We start from the raw sequence: 23702 nt of genomic DNA on the forward strand, positions 1-23702 counted from the left end.
CACTGAGGATTTTTTCACTCTTTTGAAAAAGTATAGTTTCTGTGATTTTTTACAGAAATCAGATATATTGTTTTCTATTGCTTCCATAGGAACTACAGGCAGAAATTGATGCTCACACTGACATCTTTCACAACCTGGATGAAAATGGGCAGAAAATCCTGAGGTCCCTGGAAGGCTCTGAGGATGCAACCCTGCTGCAGAGACGTCTGGATAACATGAACCTCAGATGGAGTGAACTTAGGAAGAAATCTCTAAACATTAGGTAGGACCTGAACCTAAGCAAAAGCCTATCATTGGTGTATTGGAATGCTACAATTTGCAAGTGAAAAGGTTTAATTTTGTTTCTGTTAGCATGTTTTTGTCTATTTTGAAATTGTTTGTGCTGCTTTGGATGTAGGCTCAACTTTGTAAGAATGATTCGGTTTTCGGGTGTGAAAATGAAAGTAGAGGATTAGGGTGTGAGGCATATTGATGGGGTTTTGTAATTACAGAAAGAAACTGTAACTGTACCCCCTCTAAATGTGGGCTTTTTCTAGAGCTGAGTATGACTTACCAGTGAGTCATGAAAGAGAGTGATTAAATAGCCAATATTTATGATAAGCTTCATTTTAAAGACTGCTGTTTCCAGTGCAAAACTAAAAATATCCTCACAAATGAGAAATTATTTAAGATTTTAACTGTTGTCAGGAGAGGGGGCAGAATTGCTCAATAAAATCAAGGGGTAAAAGAAATTCATAGGTAATATAATGAGAGAAAACACTTTCGTTTGCAAGAAGAAATACAATAAATGGTAACATTACAAATTATCAAATGGTCATTCAGGCTTCAATGGACTGAAGGTCTCATTTCAAAAGAAATTGTCCTGGAAAGTTTTTTTCCAGACAAACAGCTTTTGCAATAGGCAACCCAGCTCAGCTGCACTCAGTCTTGGGCATTTTTTCATTTTTTCACTTTCTGTGTGTTGGTAGTAGTTCAGAGGGCAGCAAAAGAGAGAAGTGTTTTCCAAAGTAATGTATGAAATATTAGCTTTTTTCAGCTCAGGTCCTGAGGGAGGTCAGGCTGTGTAATGACAAAAACCATCTTTGTATCATCAATCATTAAAAATAAATGAAGGCTGTGATGCTGAAAATATATTTGTAACTGAAGAAAGAGACTTATTCCTCCTTTTCTTTCCTTCTGAGGAGCAAAAGAAGAGGACTAAAACCCTTCAAAGTGTCTGAGATTTTTTTTGCTGGCGTGCATTTTACCCATGAACTTGTTCAAATACAGTGATTTTTGAGATAAAAATAGTCAGTTGTCCAAATATCTTTAATTAAATGTATGGGACTTTCTGTCTTTCATTTTTTTACAGTTTAATGTATTGTTGTCATTAACTGAGTCAGAACCAGTAAGCCCCAGTTATATCACAGCGACTTCCTGCATTGCACATTCAAAGCAACAAACCTTCCCTCTAAAACCTGTGCTTCCAATAAAAGGCTTAAGTTCTTCAATCCCTTAGTGGTTAGGATAAGAAACAATTCCTAAATTCTCAGACATTCAAGTGTTGCTGGCCACCAGACTAAATGAAAAGGCTCTTCCCAGTCTGCCTGTTTGGAGCTCTTTCTATCCATAGCACAGAATGGAATACATTTCCTCATAACTAGCAATGCTTACACAAAAGAGGTATTAGAGAAGACACATTAAATGTTCTCCAGACATCAGTCCCAGAAGTTTCTTTATTTAGTGCCATTTTTAGTCTGCTGAAACAGAAGACCCTGTGTGGGTATTCTTTTCTAAATGCATTAGATAAAACATATGGTAGATATTAAAGAGAAGCCAAGCACTTTTCCATTCCTAACTTTCTTTCATCCTGATATGTCAGCACAGTTTACACTGAAAAACACTTTCTTTCTTATAAATATGCTTTTATACTGTTTTAGTATTATCTCTTTTGTCTGCATATCTTGAACACAGTCATAAATACATTCGTGTGTGCATATAATGTACACTGGTGTGTGCATGCATAAAACTATATTCCTGAAGATGAAGAACAGAACAAAACAGGTTCTGGAAACAAAAATCACCCAACTGAGGGAGGTCAGAGCAAAACAGCAGTAACACAACCCCTTCAGGTCACTCTTTTTGCATTTTTTCCTGTAAAGCCAGGGGAAGCAGGGAAGAAGTGTTTGCTTACATTTGCTGCCCTTCTCCCGAAGATGTGGAAGCTTGTCTATGCCAAGATAAACATGAGACAAGGGAATTAGCCTGAATCAGAAACTCAGCTCCTTGTCTGCCTCCTGTCCTAAAGTCCTGTGGTCCTTGCCCTGGCTGTTCCCTCTCCATAAATATCCCAGCTTCTCTCCCCCTTGCTCCTTTCAGAGGTATCATAGAATGAAAGAATGGTTTGGGTTGGCAAGGACTCTTAAGATCATCCATTGCAAACCCCTTCCATGGGGAAGAACATATTCAGCTTGCTCAAAGCTACATCCAGCCTGGCCTTGAACCCTTCCAGGGATGGGGCATCCACAACTTCTCTGCACAATTTGTTCTAGTGCCTCACCACCCTAACTGTAAATAATTTATAATATATGAACATATATATAATCTAAATCTTTTAGCTTGCAGTGCCTTCTCCAGACTTCACTGCCTGCAGGACTGGCCTCCCCTGCTGTGATGCAGTTTTGCCCCAGCTCCCAGATGCCCTGTGAGAGAACAGATCCAAAGGCCTGGTCTAGGAGTGTCCTTCACATGTAGGGTCTATATGTGTCCTTCACATGTAGCATTTAAGTTTGAAAAAAGAGAAGATTTTGCATTAGCTCACATACTTTGAGAGCAGCTGAATTTTCTGTCAGTGCATGGCTGATCTGTCCCTTTCCTTTCTCTTTCCTTGCCACTTTACCTGATGTAAGAGGTTGGAAAGAAGACAGGATTCACAGAGCATTTCAGAGAAATGCAACTGTCCCTACCTTCATCAATTCATCATTTCCATATCCAAAATAAGTAATAAGGTTTGCAAAAATGCTGAGTCCATATTTTTCACATTTCTTTATAGAACATTATATATAAGGTATAGGAGTAGAATTCTTAGTGTCAGAAGAGAATGATTTTATGTGCAATCACTGTAGAAGAAGACAAATGTTATATGAACAAAGCTAGAACTTAAACAGAAATGTATTAAATAAAAGAAAATGTGTCTTTATTTCCCAGCACACGTTTTTATTTTACTGTTATGTAATACTCCTTTGGTTTGAGTTTCTAAGAGGATTTCTTATGTTACTTGGAGGTGAAATTGGATTTTTTTCCTAACCAGAAATTAAAAAATAGCATATTCATACATCCAGAAAGACACAATTTTAGTGGGTTTATCTATAGTACAGAGAAAAGTGAAAATTTTATCAGTGCAGCCACAGGAAACAGTTGCTGAAATTTAGAAGCTCAATACTTGATCCCAAAAAACCACATTTATGCATATACAGAGGAAATATTTAGAAAATGTCCTTATGGAGGCCTTTTTTGCAAAAAATGTTATTTTACCTTTTAATTTTCCCAGTGTTTCAAATAGTTTCATTCATATCTTTGTTAAAATGGCACTGACATTAAGCTGAATAGTGTATGAGGATTCTATTTGCTTTAACAATTTCCTCATTACTTTTTTTCCAAAGAATGGTATTGGTTGTCTTATTTTAAAAAATCAAGAGAATTAATCTTATGTAATTTGGTTTGTGTAGTGATTTAGAGAAATGCTTGTTCTTCTCTGAGTTGGGAAACTACTCTCTACATTTCAGGTAAATAATGTCTCAGTAATCCTAAGTGATGACTACATTTTCATGCTAGTCCTGCATAATATTTGTGCGCTTCTAGTGAGACTGACAATTCAGCATAGCCATTACTCACTGCTGAAGAGGGAAACTAAAAAAGCCAAAAATTCCCAATGAATCAAAAGCAAAAATCAGGAGATGTGAAAAAAAGCCAGGACTGTGGAACCAAATTTAAATCTGCGTTGCCAGAATCTAATTCAAAGCTACTGAAGCTATTCAAAAATCATTAACTTAATGAAACACTAGGATCTTGCTCAGTAAATAAGCTTGTACAGTTTGGTTTTTACTTCCACTGTGCCTGAATCTATCTTCTATTTAACACATGCTTTCAGATCTCATTTGGAAGCCAGTACCGACCAGTGGAAGCGATTACATCTCTCCCTTCAGGAACTTTTGGCATGGCTGCAGTTGAAGGAGGATGAATTAAAGCAGCAAGCACCCATTGGTGGAGATCTCCCCACTGTGCAGAAACAGAATGATATTCATCGGGTATGTTGGTGTTTTTTTTTAAATTCTCTTTTGTCATGTTTTTTTCCTGTGCTGGCTAGTGCTGCATGGCACAGTCCTTGTTGGAAAGAACTCCAGCTACAGCTATCAAACACAGCAGAGAAATTCAGCCTTTTGGAGAAGGAGGTGTTAATGCCCATGACCTTCAGAGACCTGTCACAGACAGGCAGATTTCATAGCCAGAACAATTACTAACCTAGTAATTTTTGAGGATTAAATAATTAGTTCTGATTGTTTTTTCTATCTCAAGCATTCCAACTTTATGTATACTTTTTGAAACCCTAGTTTGGGTTTTGGGAACATTTGTGACAAGAGTAGCTGGTATCAGGTCTATTGCACAGCTCTGCACCATGAAACTGTTGTGATAACTGTCTGTGGTTCATACTGGTTTCATCAGGGAATTCTTATGGAAAGACCATAGCAGAGCATCATATGGGGGACCATTCTAGACTAAGATTGGTGTTAAAAGAGAACCTAAAATAGAGCACTTGTACTCTTGAAGTTGCTTTTTTTTTAAACCCACCAAATGAGCAACCCCCAGAGTAATACTTCAAGAATAATTCTTCATACAAATATTCACACTGATTTTTTGTTGTGGTGAGGGTATTGTTAAAGTATGTCTTCAGTGTTTAATCAATTCACACCAATCTGATACTAACCTAATGTACTTCACCTAAACAGTCTTGAATTTCATATGCCATTGAGGTCTATTCAGTTCTGAATGAGAAGTCATGGTTCTAGTACCTCTATTGCTCAATATACAGTCAAGCTCTCCTCCCCTTCATCTCCATGTGTCTTTAATGACATCATAGGAGGTTTTTACTTCCTGTTTGATGTCCGATTATGCTTCAGGGTATTACCTGAAAAGTTATTTCCAACAAATGTAATTTTTATTGAAAAATTTATATTATCAGTCTGTCAACTTGATTTCATGAGGAAAGAATATTCCAAATGCAATGATCATCCTCTCAAAGCATTGTGCTATATATATGTAACTTCCTTTGTGAAACTTGCCACAAAAGGTATTGTTTCTGAAGTTCCTAAATCTCTGATTTTATTGTTTAATGGAGAAATGTGAAATGGTGCTTTAAAACAAAATAGAATCAGTGCTTTTTCTGTTCATCAGGTAGCTGTATATAAATATTGCTCTAAGATATTGTCCTTTCTCATGGGGAGGGAAATATTTGAGAACAGATAATGAGATCAAATTTGCAAAGTGAACATGACATATCTCGCTGCTTTAAGACCCTGAGCTTGTGAAAAGTCAGGAAATACAAGTCAGACATGGCTTTTTCCATAGGCACACAGGCATTCCTCTACTGCAACAAAGTTATGGGAAGTAGTCTCCATATGTATTTTCAAGGACCTATCTTCACTGAATGATTGAGAAAGCAAAAGGGAAAGATGAACAAAAAACATCTCTGTCTCTCTCTGTGGCAAATTTTTCTAAGATAATATAATGGTTTTCTGCAAGGGGCATTTTCGTCACATTTCCTAGGTCTTCCCTCTGGAGATGTGCTGTGTAGGATGTGTCTTTCTCACCAAATTTTATGTGGGACTTAAAGAACTATCACAGAGACAGTGAGGTGAAAACATCCATGACTTTATGGGGCAGCACCTTTCCTTTTTTCACCTTTCCCCTAAGAAAGTTAAGGCAAGTGTTATATATAACCATGAAAGTTAAGAGAAGCCTGAGGTCTGTTTTAGCCATAAAGTAGCAACTTCCATAAAGTAGTTTTAAAGGCCATCCAGAATATCAGGATGAAAGAAGCAATATAGATGTTGCTTTCAGTCAGTGTGACATTAACTCAAACTCTTTCTTTAAAGACAACTCTCGAGCCAAAACAAGACACAGAGAGAGATTTCTATAGAGTTGTTACAACAAAACTTTTTCCATCTAAATAATATTTAAGTATTTTAAAACATTTTCTCCTAGATAGAAGAAATATTTTTTATCTAAAGAAATTACTTCTTATAGTATTTCAGTGTTGTATATCGCTCTATAAGCAGCTTAAGGATTTCCAAGAAAGAATTCATCATAAAGGTGGCAAATCTTCAGTGATGAAATCTTCAGTGATGTCTCTGTCACACACCAAACGAATGAAGTATTTGGAATTTTAAGGGATGAGAATTATTGCATAAAATTAGAATACCATGAGTAGGGGCAAAATGACGTCATAAAATAGCTCTCACTACTCTTTTTTCACTTCTCTGCCACCTGCAGGTACATAACACAGAGCTTTGGTCATCCTGTCTAGTATCAAATCTAGAATGTTTTATTTCCTTTCAGAAATACTTCTTTTTCCATTTCCCGTTCTGTAGCACTTCAGAAGCATGAGTGTAGGTATGCTGATTCCCTTTGGTAAAAAAGAACATAACAGAATACATGAAATTATTATTTGCCTTGTCTAATCTTCAACTGTCTCTGACAGAGAAGGGAAAAACAATCAACAGGGAAGTTGACTTCAGATTGCTGTTGACAAAATCTATGTTTGCAACATGTTGGTTGGTTGGTTGGTTGGTTGGTTGGTTGGTTGGTTGGTTGGTTGGAGTTTTTTTTTCCCCTGGGCATTATGGACTTTGTCACTTTAACAGGTTCTTCTAAAGAGGCAGATATACAATGGCTATATCAGAATGAACAGCTTAGCAGATTTCTGAACATAAGGAAAATGTTTTCAAATGTTTTCACAAGTGTACAATTAACTATCTTAAAACTGGGGGCCAGCACTGGAAAGCTGAGAGGTTTGGGCCTTTGCTTAAGAGAAGAGCTTAGCTCTCAGGGTGTTGCATATGAAACTAAACAGTAGTTGTGTGTTGATCTTGAGAAAAAGAATCTGATGACTCTTCATTTTGTTCTTCTGAAAATTAGTGTTCAGTAAACTAGAGAAGCACCTATCAGATCTGACCAATCTTTTAAATTACTAGAATTTCCAGTTTTGATCTTTCTTCATAAGCACAGTGTTTGATTTTTCTTCTGTGAAGGATTGTTTTTGTCAGGTAATGCCAGAACTGAACCCGGTTAAGTTCTTCACTTGATAAGTGAATGAGCCTCATCAGGCGAACACTATTTAAATGCAGTTTAACTGATACAATTGAGAAATAACACGATGAATGCCAACATGATTTTATGCCTGAATCCTTTTTCTAAAGAAGTGTTGCAAGCTGTTTTTATTTTTTTCCCTTAAAGGTAAAATTTAAAGAGGAGCAAATATATTTAACCTCTCTATCATTCAGAAGAACATCTGAAACACCACAGAGATTCATAAAAAGAGATTTAAAGAAGTCAGTTCTTACCACTTGAGTGCTCCTAGTTGCCAAGATTTGCCCTAAAAATTTTAAGAGTAGGATTCAGATTAAAATTTCAAATGCTTGAATCTGTGCCAGAGGCGAGCTTGAACTCAACTGAGAAGAGGGGTATCCATGCAGTTAAAATCATTGTTGTGTTATAAATGTGAGGTGCTTTTTAGACAAGGAAATTTGTAATATATCCCAAATGCACCCACATAATTGCTATTTGTTTGAACTTATACATATAGTAGGTCATTTTTGCAATTTTTGAAAGAAATTGTCTCTATTCCAAAGTCTAAGAATGTGTGGGGAGGAGTAGTGGTGGTGGTGTTAGTCAATGATAAAAAAATACTCCTGTTCTTCAAAACATTATTTAATTATCTTACATTTTTCTTTGTTTTACTAAGTATCAAAATATTGCTTTAGTGAAATTGAATTAACAACTTTGTGCATGTTACCATTAATCTAATTTAAGTAACTCAGGCATCATGCAGATTGCCTGCTATGTCTTTCATTCTTTTAAGAGTTGCCTCATTTGTTGTGTAGTGATTTTATTAACAGCATAAATAGCATTTTTGAACACAGAAGGCACTTATTAACAATTCCATGGAAACCCTTTCACATGAAATCTGTAGCACGACTGCCTAAGGAGGAGTACAGTTCCTACTTCAACACATTAACCAATTAAGGTCCACAGTTAATATCTTCCTCTTACTATTAGGACAAACCTCATATTTTGAAAAGCATTGTGTTTGGCAAATGTGTTGAATTCATATGATTGTACTCTTTCTCTTTAAAATACGTTAAAAGCAAAAATTCCTTTTTTTTAAGTAATAGAGGTTAATGTTGGTTTTACTAATGCAACTATTTTTCTCATTATATTTTCATTTTTCAATTTAAACAATCATTGTTCCTTCATTTAAAGAGATTTAAGGACACTCATGAGGTGATAGAGGTCCGAGATAAGCTGATCAATATATGCATTATTAAAATGGTGGACAGAATGCCATTACTGCTGTAGTGTTGATGACAAATAGACATGCTTAAATAAAGTAGTTTACTTACTTTTTTGTCAGGTCATGCATTATGTGTATTCGATTTCCTCTACAGTCACTGGGAAGTGTGGAAGAAGTTAAGGAATTCAATGAAATTAGCCTGCAATCATTAGTTGTACATTAGAAATTCATTTAGGTTAATTCTGCTTTCAGTGATGGCCTAGTTATTATAAAGATGTATTTGTCAGGGCTCTGGATAGATAAATTCCTTTTTTTTCCCTCAGAAAAAAAAAAAAAGAAAATGTTGCTATTTATGATTTTTACTGGTAATGTATACATATCCCACAACAAAACTTTAATCCAAAAAGCTGCTTTATCTTCATACAGTAAGAACTTTCTTTTGGAATGGGTTAGTATGAAATTTATTATTTTTAATGCTGTTCTGTGCTACTGCTTCAGCCTTATGTTTTTTTCATCCTCTCCTTTTCAAATTTCTTTAATTGAAACGTATTTTAACTTGTTAGAAATCTGCAGATCAAAACGAGGGAAGGAGATGAAAACTGTAAATACTGTGTATTATTCTATAACTCAGGACTATAATTTTACAGACTATAATTGCCTCCATCAGCTCCAACATTCAGACTGGAAACATTGGGGGGAAAAAGGTTTGACACATTGGCTCAGTTTTCCTTTATTAAGAAGGCACATTTTCTGTTTGTGACAAAATACAAAATGTGCAACGTCAGAAGTTCCTATTAGCATTTCTCTGTTGTTTTGAGATTCCTGCCCATAGACTTTATGGGATTCATTGCACATATGTTCTCCTTCTTGTGCACAAGGGTTACAGGAGGACTGTGGCTTTATACCTCTTTTGGAAAGATAATGGCACTCAGTGTATTTGGTTGCTGTAGTTTTCTGCAAAAACAGTACAAGTTGAAAAAAGGTATTTTTTGTCCTTCTGGTGTGCACATGTACAGAGCCAGGGTGACCTGTCTACAGCAGCAGCAGTCCTTACAGAGTCCTTACTCATTCCCAAATGCATAGTTCAGAGGTGTTTCTGGCTTTTAACTATTCTCCACATCAGTGTATTTCTGTGTTCCCCTAGAATATTGGTGACTCCTTCCTGTTGTTGGAATGTGTTTGCAGAACAGATCTTCCTTTTTGACTGATTTGGGACACAGACATTTCTGAGAAATAATACATCTTTGGAAACATTTCTAAAACTTATTATATCTTTAGGCTGTTACACCATGTAATGTTTAAAAACCACTGGTTTAAGTGGGTTTGACTGTTGATGTTGCTTTTAACACAATCAGCAGAGAGCAAAGCACACTGTCCATGGAAATTTCTGTGCTGGATTTTAAGTTATGCTTCCTGATGGCTCACTTGACCTGCAGACCTGCCACACCATTCTATGGAGACAAAATTATGTCAGATGAACACAAAGGCTAATTAAAGGAATAGATTTTCCTCATTTAGAGGCATGAAAAAGGCTTATTATATTTCCTCTTTCTATTGCACTTCATGCAAGAGTCAAGCATGAATTATAAGAATTATAAATCTAAAAATGTCTAAGTTTGACATTTTTCTTTCAGTCTTGTAGTAACTCCATTCAGTTTTTATTCAAAAAAATGTCCAGTAGTAGTTTCCTTGTTCATACACAGTGCACTTCTTTATTTGTGAAAATTGGTATCATTTTTAAAGATTAACATGATTTTTTAAAACTTTTAGCTCAGGTATTAATCAAATGACAGATTCTTTTATGATAGCAGATTGATTTTGTGAAAAGATTCCAGTTCCATTATTGACCTTGACACAAAATGAAGATTTTTTGCTTTGCTATTTCCCTCAACAAAGCAGACTTTCTTAAAGGTTTTCCCAAGAACAGCTACAAACCTTAGGGTCAGTTCTTGATCATTTAATAAAAAGTGTCTTTAAATTTTTATAGTGGAATAATGTAGTTTTTTCCTGAAGTTTACTTTCCTGAAACGTGTTAAGAACATTTTACCTGTGAGTTCTCATATTATAAACTGTACGTGTAGCCACTATTAGTTCTGGTAGGTATTTCCTGTACAGAGAATCACATATCAAATATAATTCAAAGTGTAATGAACTTTTTAATATTGAATTTATAATCCTTCATTAGTTCTCATATAAATACAAATTTTGTTTAATAATTAATTTGGCTGAATTGGTGCATTTATTACGTTACAAACTTATGTAATGCTTGTGTTGCAAAGAGAATTTTCTAATCCCTACAGTAAAATATCTGTTTTCTACCCATGGCATATGGCTTTCCTTTTTGCAGTACTGTGTTTTGTGTTACACTGTACTATTAAATTACCTGCATATTTTAGCTCTATGCTGCTTGAAACTGTAGGTATTCAACAATGTTTCATAAATACAGAAGAAAACATTGAAATATAAGAGTGGTAAGGACCATTTAGATAAATTCACTGCAACATGCAGAAGAACCAATGCAAAATGCAACCTACAGGCTGGGTTTCATCTGCATTTTTGTGTAGTGTCCATTTGGAATCAGCCTAATAGGCTCTTATATTCTCACTATCAAAAATAGAGAAATTAATAAATACTGAGATAGATGTACTTTCAGTGACCTACCAAAGCTTCTAATACTAATCTTGAGTAACTTGCTCATGGTCCTTTAAAAGCAGGGTGTAGAAGAGAGCAAAAGAGTAAAAGGAGCTGTTGCTGAAGAAAGAAAAATGCAGTGTACCAAGAGCACATATGAATACAATGTGATTTCAGGTTAAGCAAAAGCTGATTATTTTTATTTTGTGCATGTGTTTTATTGCTTCTTGTCATATACACGTGGAATCTGTTGCTGGAAATTTTGTTCTGACATTGCTATTCTGACTTGGTATTTCCTTATAGATCCACTTACAATAATTTTGTTTCCTAGACTTTCAAGAGGGAGATAAAAACAAAAGAACCCGTTATCAGGAGTGCCCTTGAGACTGTGCGAATCTTCGTGGCTGAGCCGCCCGTGGAGGCACTGGAGAAGGTCTGCCCAGAACCCAGAGGTAATTGAAGCAAGAGCAGGGCAATAACACATTGCTGGGAAGATCAGTGATGATCAGTGATGATTAAATAAATCCTGCCAGCAGCTCTGAAAGCATTCCTTTTACACTCTGAGCTGGATGCCAGCGTTCAGAAACTAAGCTAAAAATATAGATGAAAGCAAGCTTTAGCAATCCTTCTGAACACTGTGGTACTAAATAGACATGCATATTTATAAGCAGATTTTGAAACTGCCTTTAAACCTTCAGGACCTGTCTATAATTATAGCCTCATTTGAGGGCTCAAAGCTGCAATTTAAGCTAAAATTCACCTTGTAGTCTCAGTACTACAGGAGATCCCAAATCCACCTAATTGCAGCAAAAGTTTCACAGTGATTAATGTTTATCTATATGCAGAAAATTGTGCTGAATCAGTTGATAAACTTCTATCTCCACCTTGCATGTTTCAAAATATCTTTATGTACGTAATGCAGATTTTGCTGATTTTTATGGAGGCAAGATTTAAGTTTTTTAAGAAACTTTGAAACAAGAATACATTAATAAAGCAAATTTCACAGGTGCCTTTGGTTATGAAGAGCTTCTTACTGAGGTTTTAACCTATCTTGATGGCAACTGTATTAGTTCTAAGACAGAATATGTCTTAAAAGCCTCTCCACTTTCACATTTAGATCTGTCACCTGAGGAGAGAGCCCACAATGTCACCAAACTTCTGCAAAGGCAAGCAGATGAGGTCAGAACTGAGTGGGACAAGCTGAATCTACAGTCTGCTGATTGGCAAAAGAAGATTGACGATGCTCTTGAGAGACTGCAGGGCCTTCAGGAGGCCATGGATGAGCTGGACCTGAAGCTGCGCCAGGCTGAGGCTTTCAAGGGGTCCTGGCAGCCAGTGGGGGACCTGCTCATCGACTCTCTGCAGGATCACTTGGAAAAAGTCAAGGTACCTGACATATATCAGTATTTCTGAGCATAAAATAGTTAATTTCATGAATCTCCATATATGCCATTATCTTTTAGGGTGAGAAAAATTATATCTTTGTAGCATAGTAATTTATATTAAAAAGTGCATATAAATAATTCTATGATTTCAGAGGTTAAAATGCAACAGGATCCTCATTGAGGATGTATATTGCTGACATGGGTAAAAGCACTATAGAAATGTGTAAAAATCCTCAGCACACTCACTGTTAACTCAGGAGATGCAAAATTGGCAGTTAAAGAAAGCAAAACAAAATAGATAGGAGAATATATGATAAAAGTTTATCAAATTAATTTTTTGCTGTATTATATTTTCTTAAGATGATGAATACGTAGTTGTTTCCATATAATTGTAGAGTAAAATTTATACAATTTGAAATATATGGTTTTTCATTATGATGGTATTTGATTCTGTCTTTTTTGATAAATAGGCTTCATAACTCAAGACAATCTTAAAAAAAAAGCAGCAATCCTGGAAAAATTGTCATTATTTTCTATAACTTAATGCTTATCTGCTTTTAAGGGTTGTTTCATAAAATCGTTGCTTATCAAGAAACTTGGACAGACTTGTCCTCTTTCAGCATGACTGCCATGGACAGACTTGATAAATAATACAGGATTCCTTCAGCCAGAGCACAATAGAGGCAGCTGCCATTTTGATAAGAACAAAGTGCCTCTGTTCCAGTCACATAAATGGGAATCATCAGTCATTCTGAAAGAGACCTGAGCTAACTGTTATTTTCTCTAGATGAACATTAGGATCTAAGAAAGAGGAAGTAGAATGACTAATGGCAAGAAAAATATTCCTCTAAAAATCTAATGTAGTTTATTAAAATGAAAGTCCTCGAGTTTTAATCACACAGAAAGTTTAATGAGTGTCCTGTGCAGATGCTGTACAAGAACAAATGAAATAGTAGCTGATGAACAGCTAGCTGCAAATTTGTTTATCTTCATTTAAATTCATAAATTAACAGAAGAAATCTATTTATAAATTCTCAGAAAATGCTATTACAACAAGGTTTTAGGGGTTTTTTTTTAATTTTGAAGAAGATATCCTGAACAGAAGCACTGAATCTCTGATATTAATGGAAAAAAAGCGCAAGTCGCTTAGTTCTAAAGCTATGAGCAGGAGTGTTGACTCCATAATTATAGTTCTGAGTCCTGTTATGGCTTTAAAAATAAATAAATATATTCTAGATAACATAATTAATGACTTAATAATTGATTCACTTAACGGTTAAATACTTTTCCTTTGCAAATATTTGCAAAAGCTAAATTTGTTGAAGTTACATAGCTTTCAGTTAAAAGTTATCAGTAAAAAGTAAGGTTTTTTCCTTTATTGACAATATTATCAGCCAAACATTATCCAATTGATACATTATCTATGTCTCATCCTTGCTCTGGTTTTCATGTAATACTGATATTACAGGATGAGGCAAATTACCTAATTTCTCTCTATACATCTAAGAAACCCAAGCATCTTCTGAGCAGATCTTCAAAACATTGGTCATATGCAATTGCATTTCTTACAAATCCTTCTCTTAATTTGGATCACAATAGGTTTCCCAAACCTAACCTGATGAATAGCTTCCTGGGGAATGTGTTTTAGTTAGTGCCATTTGTCACTGTCCTCTTTAGTTATAGATGCTGGAGCTGCTAAGGTCATGGTATAACTTTGAACTCATACTAAACAGTGGATCCTTACTGGATCGGTATTAATGTAATAATATTATTATTACACATGCTTCATATACATTGATGTACAAATTGGTGTTCTTCTCTGACTGTGAGGACAAGAGATAGTCTCACCATCTGCTCCAAAGGATGCAACCTAGACTAGAGGGTATCTAGAACCAAACTATTCTTCCAACTTCTCTGCTGTCATCTGTTACTCTCTCTTTTTTCTTCTCTTATATGAGTGGTCTTATCTGCAGGCTGAATGTAGCTTACTTTCTTAATAGCACACATTCTTTCTGTCTCCCAAGCATATCTTTCTGTCCAGAAACCATCATTTAACTGTCTTAAATTCATTTCAAGTCCAAATGAATCTATCATTAGTCCCATAATATCCATTGCCTGATCAGTTTGATTGTGGCTCAGGTCATATATTAGGCATGGTCTATGACGTCTACTCCCCTCTGCAGCAAATTCAATGATGCTTTCTCCTTGCAATCACTAACAAAATGTTATTTTCATCAGCGTGCCTGGAGCACTTAGTGTCTCATGAGACCACCACTCAGATTTTATATTTAGATTTTGCTGCTATGCAACTGATATGCAATCATACCTACCTCATCCACTTGGTATCTTATTCAAAAACCCATTCCAGGAATTGATGGTAGAACCAATTTCTCTCTCTTTCTTCCCCAAAGATTCTCCTTTGCCATGCAAAACTGTGATAATGATTATGCTAGCAGCATGCAACAATCATTACATGTCGTGCTGATACCTCCTCACTGTTTTGTTGTCTCTCTGAGACATGTGCAGAGAAATACTAACAGAAATTAGTACCCATAGGAAGTTTCAGGTTTTTATACTTTTCCACTCTGGAAAATTAGGTTTCTTAAATTAAAAGCCATTGTTTTGAGATGTTGTGCACAGAGTTTTGTGCCTGAGAAGCCAATTTTAATGGTGTGGTTTATTTTTAGCTAAAGATAGTTCGGCTTCTCTCGACATACTCAGGAGAGCACAATGCAAAGCACTTTTTTCTGCCAGTGATATTTTAACATACCACCAGCAGCAACATAACTGCTTCAGTTTTCTGTCATACTCAGCTGTAAGGGAACAGCAGAGCCTCTACACTCCATGAGTATAACTACATCTTAACTTATATTTTTTTGCAACCTTCGTGAAACAAAACAAAACAACCAAACAAAATCAAACTCAAAACAAAGAAAAAACTCAACAACAAAAATAATGAAGAATGGACAGTAGTGTCTGTGATTTCTTTAGTTCAAAATAGAAGTGCATATCTCTAGAACACCTTCCAAATAAAGGGCTATTCATGTAGAATCAGGTAGACTTTTTTCAATTAACTCCAGTCTGCTATAGGATAATTAGCTCTCCCTCACTGTCACAAAAAGAGGGCACCTTGACTCAGTATAATGATTGATAACTGTGAAAAGCAGAACAAAATTTGGTGCCATAAGTCTTATATTTTTCTGCAAGGAATTTTCATGAAAGTCTTAATCTTGCTGCTTAAGAACTGCTGGTTGTTCTTGCAGATTCACTTTTATAGTTATGAGTAAAGCAGTTACATGGACTTTGTGTATAGATTATGGACTTTATGTATATAATGTAACAAGGATATTCATAAAGGCTTCAAATATCCTTTTAAATTCTTTTTACAAAGCTTATTTACAATTTTAATACCATTTTTTGTTGAATTATATGCTGTTTATTTCAGACTTTCTTCAGCTTAATTGACAGTTGAAGTCAATTGTATGCCACTTACAAATATTAACTGGAAAATGTCAGCCTGAAATGTATTTATTTGTAAAACAAATAGAGCCTGCAGTTATTCATAAATCAGAAATGAACTGATCACTGATCTGCTCATCATCTACTCCAAAATTACTCACTGTGTGCAGGGACTGGGGACAATCCTTTTGTCCCATCTTTCCTATAATGAGACAAAATGAGACAAAAGTAAGACAACTTATTCAAACAATTAGCTGAGTTTCAGTTGAGTCCATATCCAGCCATCGAAAGAAAAGAAACATATTTGCAAAGATTGAAATTCCATATTATTATAAGCATTTTAGTACTAAATCAGCAACTTCAATTTCAGGACACTGAAGGAGGTTGGTTAGTTCATCATCATCATCATCATATTTAAAGTATTATATATTTTTCTGTAGTCCACCTTGGTACTCTTCAGCTTCTGCTGCGCTGTAAAGAGGTATTTCAGCAAGGTGAACTCTTACAGTAGTGTTATGAGGGAACTCTGCTGACAGCTGCCTAATATGGAGATTCTGACAGCAGAGTTGTTGAATTTTTAATTTATGCTTTCACCCCAAAATTATTTTAAATGCTTGAGTATTTGATCATTTTCTATCCTTTCAAAAAAATTGATTTTTATATGGAGCTATTAGGGGTCACATAGAGGGAAATTAATGAATGACAGCTAGGAGCAAGCCAATAGTCCCCATTCATCCCCTCCTACCAATGGAGATCAGTACTAGAGTACTGGAGATCAGTTTGAAATAGATCAATAGAATCCATGCAGGAAATAATTACCTGGAAGATGTATTGATAACCAGAATTTCCAATCAGCTTGATATCAATAACAGTGCCAGATCCTTGTTAAGCCAAATAGAGGTCAGATTGCAATGTGATGTCTATTTTCTCGTTAATTTTTTCTAACATAAAATTATGCTATGCACCAAATTAAGTTAGCAGAGCTCTTGCTGTCCAGTCTGTAATGTAAAATGACATTACACATATAGCAGCTTCTGAGATATTTTTTCATTCTCTTTCTTAATTGATTGACTTTCTACAATATCTACACTACTTACTATTTTTAGTTTTAAAAACCACAAAAATGCTAAAGTATTTTACATCCAGAGTTTTAGACTATGAACCATGATTTGATTAGGTGTTTTCAAATAGTTTGTACGATTAGAAGATGACAGCATCCATTGGTTCACTGTTGAATAGGAAACTATTTGCCTGCAGTGTAGGAGATGGAAGTGCTAATGTTTTCTTCATACTATAACTAAAGTAATTACAGTTACAAATGGCTCTAAGCTTACAATTTCATATAAATCATTCTGTGAAATAATCATACAATAGTTATTTATGATATGTTCTTAAACTGCTTCAAAATGCATATACATTTTTTCAGTTTAATTTGAAGCCAGCTGTTACCAGCAAGAGCTATAATCAATCTGGGTTAAGATGTTCTATTTCCTTAAGTGAGTCTCCTAATAAGTTCTGTGTTGGACTCTGGGAATTTTAAAACTATTATATACAAAATAACCATTTCCTACTAATGAATTTTCCAGCTTTCCAAAACCCAAAAATCAGTTCCTAAGAAAATTAGAAATTATCTTTCTAAAGAGGTTTTGTATTAGTAAAATATTTTTGTAAATTAGAGATTGTTCTAAGAGGCTATAAAAGAAGATTATTTCATGGCATACTAGAGGACCTTTAGGTTTTAAAAATAAATATGGTCAATAAACCAGAATTTACAAAATATCAACTCTTCATCAACTTTTTTACTGCTCATATAAACTAAAACAACATTAGAGTACATAAGAGAATAATAAAATCCTTTTTAAAATAAATCAAAACCATACTGAAATTCACTGAAACACTTTGACATCCTACAGATGTCCTTGTGATATATAATATTACTGTGAATTTAAATCTTTGTGGATTTTGCTATAATGAAAGAAATACTTGAAGTCTGTTCAGTTTGTTAATGGGTCAACTTTTAAGATGCTTTTATACATCAAAGACACTTCAGCTAACTACATTACTGCATTGGTGACAGTCTGGCATGTTGTTTTTCCCATTTTTTAAATGTATTTGCATACAAGAGGGAATTTAGTAGGGTTGTTTGGTTGTCACTGTTGAGGGCAAGTTTAATTTGCTTAGGCTTTTCTTAAATGTGAAATTGAGTTAAAAACCATGAACTGTTTTCTCATGTAGTTGTACCAGATTTTAGCTCTGGTATGTTTCTTATCTTGTAGGAGATGAAAGTTACTCAGTTGTGTCCTGTGGTCTCTCAATCTCATTTAAACAGCTTATGAATCAATTTATCTTACACAAAAAGAAATATGTTCAAAAATGGTTGTTTAGTATATAATAATCAGGTAATTTTACTGATACAAATTTAATATAAAAGATAATCTGCCTTATGTTCTTTCTCTGCAATCAGTCAGATAAGATTGGAGAGTTCTTTATGGCAATAGCCTGAAACTAAATCCCTTTTAAATACCTGAAGCAAACAATCATTCCCTCTGCTGGCTTCTTTTGCAATAAGTTATATATTTCTTATCTCAGGTTTAGTTGCTACCACTGCATCTATAGCTTTTACAGAGACTAGATGACATAGGTTTTTTGTCTATATCAAGCTACCTGTTTTAAGGAAGAATGCAAAATCTTGTTTTACATAGGAATAATAAAAATGATGATGAGCAGGTAGAGAAGTGAAATCCTTGTCTTTTAAAATTACAACTGCTCATCACCATATTACTTATTGGGAAACAGTAGCATAATTGTGGTACAGAAAATCAGCATTGCTCTGCTAACAAAGAAGAAACAAAAATGAGTATTCTTTAATTAACTTTCTGAGGAATCACAGCTAGTGTAAGGAACAGCTACTTGTAGATCACTTTACAAAGAACAAGCACATGGAAAAGAACTGTACCAATTTAACCAAATTTCTATCAGAATTATTCATAGAGCATATTAACTATTTTCTCTGCATATTAACTATTTTCTCCTTGATTGAGGACATTTGGGCTAAAAAATATTGATAGCTTTTCCCTGACAACTAGTGCAGGAAAATTCTTGAGCTCTAAAAAGGGTGATCATTCAAGGTGGAAATCTTTTCTACCTCCAACCCAGTTTGGTAGAAGATGCTATTATTAGATCAACATATTTCATTTAGAGCCAAATTTTTCCTTGTATGAGTTCACCCTGCTGATTTCAGTGGGAGTTCAGCATGCACATCTGCAGGCAGATTTTGACTTTTTTAGTATTGGCAATCTCTGATCTTGGTTTCTGATACCCTGCTGAGAGAACTGACTAATACGTGTATAAAGACTTGTCTGCCGTTTTATGCCTCTGAAGTTCAGAATTGAGGTCAGACCAGAACATTTTTAAGAGATTTCTCTTTATCAGTTTATCAGAGGGAAGAATGAGACTTGAGCTTTTAGGAGGAGAATTAAACATTAATTTTTAAGTACCTAAGTGGCACGGTTATATCAGGGACTCTGACATTTAGCATTGCTTTTTGTTTCAAGTTTGCCATATAAATGCAGCATGCATAGATATTAGTCTGATGGTGAAGTATTAACATTCCAAGACATGACATTAAATCAAAGATGCTCTTGAATTGTTTTGGTTCTGTTCAAAAGCCTTCTTTTTCTTATGACCTGGAAATGTAAATATTTAGCCAAGAGGGAAAAAAAGTTCAATGCAACACATTTCTTACTATGGGACTATTTTATTCAGGCTTTCCTAAGTGAGAATGGCACAGGGAGCTGTGTGGCTAAAGGGAGCAAAATTATATCTAAGGAGTATTTATAGCATAACTCTGATCTCCTATATATGGTCTGCTACTGAAATCTCCTATGCAAGGAAAAAGGACATACCAGTAGTTATTATATAACCAGACACACGGACATTCACTGAGACAGGAGAGGAGGGAAAAGGGAAGAGTACCAGAAATTAAATTTTAATGTTGTTTGTTTGTGTGATGAGGCAATTTTTTCCATGAAAAAATCTGTCAGCACTGTGTTTTTAATGAAACCTTTTCTTAAAACATTGACAAAATAAATTCTTGGGAACAATCAAGTGTGTAGATTCTCTAATGATATTGTTTCTATGACATAGAAAAATCAATGAGCGAAATAAAATCAATTTATCAAGCTCCTGTGCTGGTACCCAGTAATTGTCTAGGGACTGTTTGATGTAGGGTGTGCAATGAATGTTAGATTGCCTGGAATGTTTATCAGGGAACCAGTGAGTTACACATTTCTCATTTTCATCTTTATAAATCTAAGGCCTAAGAGAGTTTTATTTCATTTTTTTTGGCAAAGGTTAACCCATAATAAAACTTTATAATTGCTACTTAGCACTTTTATAGTGCTTCTCATGTTCCAGATAGTATGAGTTAATTTTCTCATCTTCTTCTTTCTGAGACTGCAATACAAGTATTATCCTCAGTTTACAAATAGGGCAATTGAATCAGTGAAATTAATTTGTCCAGACAGCAATGCCACTCAAATTATTCTTATTCTCTTTAAATTTTACCTGAAAATTGTTTTATTTTAGTTAGATTCAATTGTTCATTTGATTAAGAATGATAGTTTTCATCAGTCACAGCAGGAGCCACTGTTCCCCATTTCCCAGAGTCACAGCCTTCTCCCCCTAAAAACATGTCAGGGCAGCCATCCAGAAAGATTTCAGCCTGAATGCCTGGAAAGGTGGGCACTGCTCATGACAGCTGCCCAGCCTGGGTCTGGTGCTGTTTTAGAAACTCAAGATGTGTTTAATTTTTTAAGTTTTATTTAACTATTTCCTTTTCAACATTTCATTTTAATACTCTTTCTTCCTACATTAGCTTAAAAAGTCACTGTCACTTGCAGTTGCTAAAATCTACTGTTAGAACTGAATTCCTTCTCTGGAATTGTTGAAAGCTGTTCTTATTAGATGTAAGAAGTCTAAGAATTTACACCTTGGGTAGGGCCGTGGGAATCTCATGTGGTTTAATGAGTGCAAGGTGCTGCACCTGGGTCAGGGCAACCCCTGATATCCATCCAGGCTGGGGGATGAACACATTGAGAGCAGCCCTGCTGAGAAGGATTTGGGATTGTTGACGGGTGAGAGGCTGGACAAGAGCTGGCCATGGGCACTCACAGCCCAGAAGGCCAAACATATCCTGGGCTGCAGCAAAAGCCCTGTGGGCAGCAGGTGAGGGAGGGGATTCTGCCCCTCTGCTCTGCTCTGCTCTGGTAAGACCCCACTGCAGGGCTGCGTCCAGCTCTGGGCTCCCAGCACAGGAAGGACCTGGAGCTGTTGGAGTGAATCCAGAGGCTGCCAAGATGAATAAAGGGACAGAGCATCTCTCCAATCAGCACCTTTAGCACAGAAGAAAGGCTGAGACACTTGGGATTGTGCAGCCTGGAAAAGAGAGAGGGCTTCAAGACAACCTAATTGTGGCCTTCCAGTAACGATGGAAAGATGGGGAGAGACTATTTACAAGAGCATGTAGTGATGGGACCACGGGATAATGGCTTAAAGAGAGTAGGTCTAGATCAGATATAACGAAGAAATTCTTTACTGTGAAGGTGGTGAGACACTGGAACAGTTTGCCCCATCCCTGGAAGTGTTCAAGGCCAGGGTGGATGGAGTTCTGAGCAACCTGCTCTAGTGAAAGGTTCCCAGTCCATGGCAGAAGGGTTGGAAATAGATGATCTTAAACGTCCCTTCTGACCCAAGCCATTCTGTGATTCTATGTTGACCTGGTATTTCACCCATGCCCACTCCACACACATTGTACAGAGGAGATGGGAATTTCAATAATAATTCAAGAGTTGGAACACAGACCTTTCAAAAAAAGCTGCAGGTCCATCTGACCATGAATGTCTGCAGATATTTGAGACTGACTGGACTGTAATAACTTCTTTTGGCTTTAAGCTCTTTGAAAAACGTTATCCCCCTTACAAGAGGTAGTAATTATCAACTTTATGAGGCTAAACGTTGTGAAATACCTACAGGGTAAACTTAAAGACATGAGAGAAGAAAGCAAAGATTTCTTTTATGATCTGTATTAGCTTTTTTTTAGAAAAAATTAGGAATTCCTGAAGCTTGTTGTCTGAATTGTTTAATGTTGGTCAAGTGTCAAAAAACAATCTGTGTTTTAGTAGTCTCTAAACTAAGCTATTGTATGTATCCATATTTTTCCTCTTGAGCTACAGCATCTGCCTGCTGATATCTGGAAGCTTGAGGTGTTTTGTTATGTTATGATACAGGTGTTGCAATCTTTCTGGTTTAAATGCTTTCCTTTTTTTTTTTTTTTGTCAGTTTGCTGGTTTTAAAACCCACTTGGAAAATAAACCCCACTGAAACTGTGCCCTTCCCCCTCACCCTCCTCTCTATAAGAGGGAGACAAAAACAGAGATTCCGAATTAAGAAGAATTTACTTGAAAAGCAGCAATGCAATAAGAAAAACTAACAGGAACAGCAACAGCATTAACAGCAAAGGTATACAAAAGACTGTGTGATTTACATACAAAAAAGGATATTCACTGGTCAAGGCCATGCCTTGCCACCAAGATAAAAGGCAAAAATGGCCCCGGGGCCTCCATGGTGCCCTTTTTCCCCACCCCAGCCAACATCCCATGTTTCTTCCAGAGGTGAGGATCCCTATTTCCACCCCTCAGCAATGACATGGAAGGTATGGAGTATGGAATACAGCCTCACCCATGGCTCACCCATGAGGCAGCAGCTCCATCCTGTGCACAACCCCCAGCCTGACCCTTCCCTGCTCTCTCTCATGACTACAGTGAGAAAACCAACTCTGCTCTGGCCCAAGCTGGGAGAGTCAGTGAAATAGTGCATTTGCCTTTAAAATGCCATGCTGCTTTACAGAACAATAGGGATTTGCTTTGTAGCAACTATTTTCTGAGGAAAAGGAGTTGCTATAACCTGAAAGAGCTTTTAGTGGTGAACACAGGTTCTTATTCAACCTTTTCTGTTTGTATATTTAACATATATTGTGTACAAATTAACTAATAGCAATAGATACTGTTATTAATGATTTAAAAATTTCACTGAGTCTACAACCTAATCATATATACTTTGCAAGTGCTTTTAGCTTTAATAGTGCTGACTGAAACCATACTAAAGGGGTATGGGAAACTTTCCTTTGCAAAATTTCTTTTATGTTTCTTGTGACCTTGGTGTATCGTTAGACTTTCAGATCACACTTTGAAATTCTTCTAGTTATTTACAGTTCTGAGGTACTTCATCTCTTCTTGCAAAGTAACTGAGTAATTGACTTTGATTATATATACGGAAAAAATTGGTGTGGAGCTGTTTATAACACTTCAGCAGTCATGGGCTCTGCCATGACATGGTTAGAGTTGTTCTTGTAGAGTGAATTACAATCTAAATTTGCTTATTTACTTTTCCCCCTCCATGGAGGAGAACACCATTTCAGGATAAATGACAAGGCAGTAGCATAGCATGTATTTGTTCAGGAATCATAAAACAGTATACCAGCTGTTGATTTAAAATAAATAAATAAATAGATCAAAAATTATAGTAATCCAGTGATCTATGTTTCAGGATAAGTGCATCTATTTATTAGTATGCTTCTGTTCATTAAATTAGACATCCTAATAAATAAATATTTTCTACTA

General features: G+C 35.7%; 1 protein-coding gene across 6 annotated transcripts in view; it reads left to right on the plus strand.

Annotated features, from left to right (window-relative positions):
• DMD (dystrophin) overlaps window positions 1–23702 on the plus strand; it is a 1043683-nt gene that overhangs the window by 847703 nt on the left and 172278 nt on the right. For all 6 annotated transcript variants that reach the window (XM_054291254.1, XM_054291257.1, XM_054291256.1 and 3 more), the window contains 4 exons: window positions 90–262; window positions 4130–4286; window positions 11511–11631; window positions 12297–12565. In XM_054291254.1, coding sequence (XP_054147229.1) covers window positions 90–262; window positions 4130–4286; window positions 11511–11631; window positions 12297–12565 — 720 coding nt within the window. The remainder of the gene's footprint in view (window positions 1–89; window positions 263–4129; window positions 4287–11510; window positions 11632–12296; window positions 12566–23702) is intronic.

This window comes from Melozone crissalis, unplaced genomic scaffold, assembly GCF_028551555.1.
Source record: "Melozone crissalis strain CALT ecotype California unplaced genomic scaffold, PUWL_Pcris_2 ptg000090l_1, whole genome shotgun sequence".
NCBI lineage: Eukaryota > Metazoa > Chordata > Aves > Passeriformes > Passerellidae > Melozone > Melozone crissalis.